Source organism: Limulus polyphemus, unplaced genomic scaffold (assembly GCF_000517525.1).
Source record: "Limulus polyphemus unplaced genomic scaffold, Limulus_polyphemus-2.1.2 Scaffold1321, whole genome shotgun sequence".
Classification (NCBI taxonomy): domain Eukaryota; kingdom Metazoa; phylum Arthropoda; class Merostomata; order Xiphosura; family Limulidae; genus Limulus; species Limulus polyphemus.
Genome location: NW_013666931.1, coordinates 172,731 through 178,730, shown reverse-complemented (window position 1 = coordinate 178,730; position 6,000 = coordinate 172,731). Strand labels below are relative to the sequence as shown.

General features: G+C 34.1%; 1 protein-coding gene across 4 annotated transcripts in view; it reads right to left on the bottom strand.

Annotated features, from left to right (window-relative positions):
* LOC106463087 (katanin p60 ATPase-containing subunit A-like 2) overlaps nt 1-6,000 on the bottom strand; it is an 83,186-nt gene that overhangs the window by 4,941 nt on the left and 72,245 nt on the right. For all 4 annotated transcript variants that reach the window (XM_013923056.2, XM_022390499.1, XM_022390500.1 and 1 more), the window contains one exon: nt 886-988. In XM_013923056.2, the coding sequence (XP_013778510.1) occupies nt 886-988 (103 nt within the window). The remainder of the gene's footprint in view (nt 1-885; nt 989-6,000) is intronic.

The window sequence follows — 6,000 nt, the reverse complement described above, 5'->3', positions numbered from 1 at the left end:
GACAAAGTTTTGTCATCATCAGGTACCATGTTGTACATTTGCTGTTGTATTAAAGTTTTTCTTCATTACCCATTCAAGCTGTCTCCAGCCATTATTAGTCTCAAAGTGGGTTCCTCGTCATCGAATATGTTAACTAAGCATGAAAATGGATTGAAGAATAATGTTAAAAGCTGAGATTTAAGTGCAGGAATTAATTTTTCAATATATTTCACATCAAAAACTTTCTTCTTTAGAATCTGCCGTATGTTGCAGCTAAGGTTATCTTTAACAAAGGGAAATGAAAGTGCAAAAACTAAGCCAATTGCTTTTGTTTGCCTTTGAAATTCATCAAAGTATACAGTTATTAGTAATTCAAAGAATTCTTATAGTCTGGTTATTGCAGTTGAGTCAGAGACTGCTACATTGCTACAGACTATTTAATGAAAATGGGATCTGCCAACTTCAAATTTATCATGGTGCCATCACAAGTGGGTTTAACGTAAATTTCATGTGAATATGCTTCAACAGGTTGTACTCTAAACCCAGTATCTAGGTATGTCCTGTGTAAGTTCATGTTTCCACTGTAAATCTGATGGATGGGTGGAAGTGTGAAAAAGCTGTTAAATCCATTTTAGCTGCAAGATAACAAAAAGCATAAAGTGGTTAAACAATTATAACTATGACGAAATAATTCCAAATCTAAATTTAAATATAAGAATATATAAATAAAAAAGTACTAACCAAGTTTCTGATAATGTCTTTATCTTTAAGGAAAATACTGTACCGAGTGATTTCTTCATATTATAACTTTGATATTAATTCTAATTACCTTTTAAATCATTTATACTTGTTAAGAATGGTAAAGTAATTTTGAATTCTATGAAAGATATCCTTCCATTATCTTACCTTCTGAGTGACTTTCGAGAATGTCAAAGATCTTACGAACACTGTTCATGGAAGCTTCTTTACACACTAGTCTGATATCTGCACCAGAATAACCACTGGTAGCCTAACATTGGAGAAAAAGTATTTCTAAAACATAGATAAATTCCCATATTCTATTGTAGACAGAATGAATCTGTAAACTCAAATAAACAGTATTTTAAAGAAACCTGTTCCTCTATTGAAAACAAATAATATTTCAGCTACAAGTATTTTCATGTCTGAGTCAGTTTACTTCTTCACATATACCTCAATAAATCTTCATGGTGTGTTTAAATTTGATTTTAAGACAAAATTATTAATTTTATATATGAGAACATAGCACTACCATAACTCTTGAGTAGAATACTAAAATATGCAAAAACAAGGACTGAAGAACGTAAAGTGATACCTGCCACTCATAGAAAATGAAAGCAAAGATTATACAACAATTCGGACCAGCCACCTCTTATGATTTGGGCATAATTGTTCTCTTTTTTTTTCATTTGACAGCTGTACGAATTGTTATTTTACTATTTTATGCAAAATTACAGAATTTTTCCAACAACCTTTTTTCTACTAATAATTTTCCAGAAATAATTCACCACTCTCCACTTTGTGTCTGAATTTTACAAATGCTTGGAATAGTCTATTAAAAAAGTGTGTAAGTAGCAAGCATTTAGGGTGCGCTGATCATTTTTTGAGAGAAAAAGGGCAGAAGAACGTGGTTCTGCTTCATCCCCAATGACTCCAACAAAAGAAGAAAAAAAAGTTTATAGTGAGCAGAAGTTTAGGTATGAGTATTCAGAAAGGCTCAATGATATTGTATCATCCTCAAAGGGTATGAATTATGCAAGATGTACAATTTGTGTTTGTAATTTCTCCATTTCTCAAGGAGAAGAAAATGACATCAAAAAACATCTCAACACTATTAAACCTCAGCAAAATTGTGTGAGGGCATCTGGAATTAATAAACTGCACCCATTTTTCATTAAACATGATACAAAATCAGAAAATGATGTGATCAGAGTGGAATGTTTATTCACCTCCTTCATTGTGAAACACAATATTCCTTTGGTGGTTTCACACCATACTTCAAAACTTGTTGCCAAAATATTTCCAGATTCGGAAATTGCTGAAAGATATGGATGCTCTAGAACCAAAACCTCTGCAAAAGTTGGAGAAATGGCCAGCAATGCAACTGAGTGATTTGTGAGTAACATTAAAGCTAGGGCTTTCAACGTGTCCACTGATGACAGTAATGACATTAACAGCAAGCCGTACCCTATTGTAGTGACATACTTCGATGACGACAAGCAAAATGGAGTAAATAAATTACTTTCTAATTCCAATTTAATTGGAAAATCAACTGGCAAAAATATTTAAGAACTAGTCTCTAAAGTCCTTAAAGTGTGAAAATTGTGTATCATTAGGGAGAAAAAAAGGAGTTGCAAGTTATCTTCTGAAAGTTAACCCTGAAATGGTGATTAGGAGATGCTCATGTCACTTTCTTCATTTGGCAGCAGTAAAAGAAGCTGCAATATCAGTTTGATAAAATTTTTGTTGCAAATAGAAAACAAGAATTTAGAGAATTCCAGAATCTATGTGATGTGGAGACTCAAGCTGTTCTGAAGTACATGTTCACATGCTGTCTGTCTCTTGGAAAATGCTTACAGAGGTTAAATGAGCAATGGAAACATTTGGAGCAATACTTTACAGCCAAACACGATGAAAAGAAAAAAAAAAAAGGATGAAGTAAAACAAAAATCCATCTGAAGCCAAAGTCTGTTCCATGCAGATCAGAGGTATCATTTAAGAGAATGATTGTTTATAAAAATGCAAAGAAAAACTTCCAAACAGAGGCAGTCTGTCAATGTGTTTCCTGAGCAGGGGTCTGCAAGAGCAAGTGAGAAGGAACAGGACAACCTGACACCAAATCACCGGGAAACACTTACTTGCAAGAAGACAGGCTTTACAAGTTACTTACAACAAGGAGATGTGTTGTATATGCATTATTTCTGAACAATTGTATTCAAATATTTGACAAGTATAATTTGAAACTAGAGTCTAATGACCCACTCATCCAATGCTTGCAGACAATCCTGTTTGCTTTATTCAAAAATTTGTTAAGCAGACTTCTGACAGCACATGCAATTTTAAATTGTTCAAATATTTTGGATTTGAATTTCACAGACAGAAAACTTCAGTTCAAAAATGAGAACTTGGTAATTGGTTAGGAAGTTGAGCTTTCCTTACAAAGCTTGACAAAGGAAGACAGCTCTCTTTCTATGACGATGTAAGAAATTACTACGAAACTGCATTGGAATATATGAAAGCCAAGTTCTTTCTTTAGGACACAACTTTGAAACATGCAGAAGTAGCACACATATCTGTCAGAAAAAAGTTGTTCTTTGAAATCGGTAAAGTACTTTGTTGGAAAATTCAAACCATTCATTGCCTGGGATGCACCTTGGGCCAATAGAATGAAGTGTCTTCAGTAGCAATTTCTCACCCACCAGTGTGATCCATTGAATGGTATAGATCTCAGTGTGCCAGCAGACAAGTGTTGGTATAGTATTGGAAAAATTAACATGAGCTGAGGAACTGTAAATATAATAAACTCACTAAAACAATGAAACCTATCCTTGTAACACCACACAGCAATGCAGGTTGTGAGAGGGTTTTCTCACTTATTTGCAAAAACAGGACAGACTTTTGGGGATCAATGTCAAACTTCACCTTAGAATCAGTGCTGATAAGAAAGATGGAGATGGCATAAAACCATGTTTCTCCCAAAAATGTACAGATGATTTCCTAAAGAAAGCCAATAGTGCTATTTACAGGGATCTTAATCAGTATTACACTGTAATTAGTAAGTATTAAATAAAACATAATCAGTAATGATACCATTTCTGTTTACAATTTTTATCTTGCCCCAGTATGGATTACTATATTTCAGAATTTAATGTTGACAGGTCTGCAATATAGATCATAAAATGAAACTGACATTATGTACCCAGAAGCATGGTTCCACAATAGTAACCATCAGGTAGAAAAAGTAAATTGTGAAGAGAAGGATGAGTCTCTATGGAGTCTTCTAAATTCAACTTTTCACTCCACAACAATATAACAGCAATTCCAGGCTTCAATATGAAGTGAAGTATTTATCAGGAATTGTATCTTTCATGGGACAAGATGGTCTTGCAAGAAAGGTATTCTCATGGTATATCATCCAATAATACCAAGTGTGATACTTCAAGATATAAGGTCATTTAATTAATATTTTCATTAGGGGTAAGAAATGCCATAGAATCCAAAAAAGTGAGTCTAACAGAGCAGAAATATGACACATTTGAGTTATGACCCATTGTGCTTTATCGCCTAAACTTTTTTGATATTATCACAGAAATTTAATGTGCAAAGGAAATTTCATCAGTATTTTATGAGAAAAATGGTGTAGAATTCACAAAGAATTTTTATTCTAAGTCAACAATGGATTATTATGAGTAATGGCCCACTTTTAACCCCAAAACTGATGCTTTCTATTGTTACCAAATTGTTTTTTGAAGGTTCAATGAATGTAAACTTATACAAGTTATTTATTTTTATTTGTTGGCGAGTAAGAAGTAAAATCTTGGTCCATTTTAGAAGTCTTCAAATGGACAGTTTTGAGTCATGGTCCATTTCATGCTTTCATGTATAGTACTTAAAATGCATTCAATTGCAAAGCAGCAGTAAAATCCAAACTGTTTTACATGTCAACTAATTATAATGTAGTTTAAGTATGAACTTTTTCTTTTTTTTATCTCTGTTGTATTTGTTTGCTTTGACATGTGCAGATTTAAATCTCAAGCTTATGATGTTGCTTGTGAGAACAAAGTCAATAAGGATGCACTCAAAACTATAGCTAATCTTTATTCATCATGTTTCAAATTAGTCATTAATTTTATCTCTACTCTCATCTTTACCACTAGATATGGAGGCCCCTCCTCTTCATTGCCTTCACAAAGATCATAGGGTATTTCTTCATCAAGTTCACACCTAAGTGACATTGGTAACTGATCACATTCAAACCATTTTATTGTATAGCATCCATCAACCATCTGCCACCCATGTTTAGTTGGATCTGTGATTGCCAATTGCCTATGAGCATTTTTCCATATCCATGCCACATAGTTTTCACAGAGAAGTTTCTGGTGCAGTATAGTTTTGCAATGTGGCAATATTCCAGCATCCAATCCACTCATATCATTTTCTCAAAAGGTGCATTGAGATCTTTAGGCCTATACTTGGCTTCAAAAATGTGCAACCTACTATCATTAAAGGAAGCCTAGATTGTCCATACATGGTGCACACAAATGTTTCCAGAGTCTCCAATGAAATGTGGTCCAGGTTTTCATTTTCTCCTTGGTCCTGAAGAGCTTTGAGAAAGCTTCCATTCTTCACAGCAATATTGAGTTGTCTTATTTTGCCCTAAGAAAACTCGAAGAGTAATCATATCCAGTGCTTTGCATAGCTCCTTGCCTATGGTTTTGGCCAATGTTGATATGTCAATATAGCACCAAGTACTATTCTAGGAATGACCAGGTTCCATCTATAACTTGGAAAACACTGCTTTGCATGGTTCAGAAGGATCACTAGCACATCTGTGTTATTGCATTGAATTATAACAGATTTGTTGTCATTTTCTACCAACTTCTGAATGTGAAAATACATCCTGATGTCAACTTCTATGTGGTTTGACTGATAATCTCTTGCAGCATCTCAAAGTATACAAGTAGGCTTCATTTCTGAGTGCAACAATCAGCCTTTCCTTTTTGAGTATGAAAGCATATTTTGGCCTTTGCTACTCATCAATGAGAAAGATAAGCAGTGCTGTTTTAAACTTAGAGGATCTGAAACAGCTTGCAAAATCTCTTGGTCTTGTCTGTTCAGCTCCAGTCATGTTGTGTGCAGCCACTGAGTCTGTTCCCCTCACCTGATGCTGGCAATCCTTTACACTGCTCTTGTATGTGTCACACACAAAATGAACTTCTTAGCCAGAAGCTTTGAACACAATTAATAGGACTTTTTTGGCAACATTTTCAAATGTTAATGGTA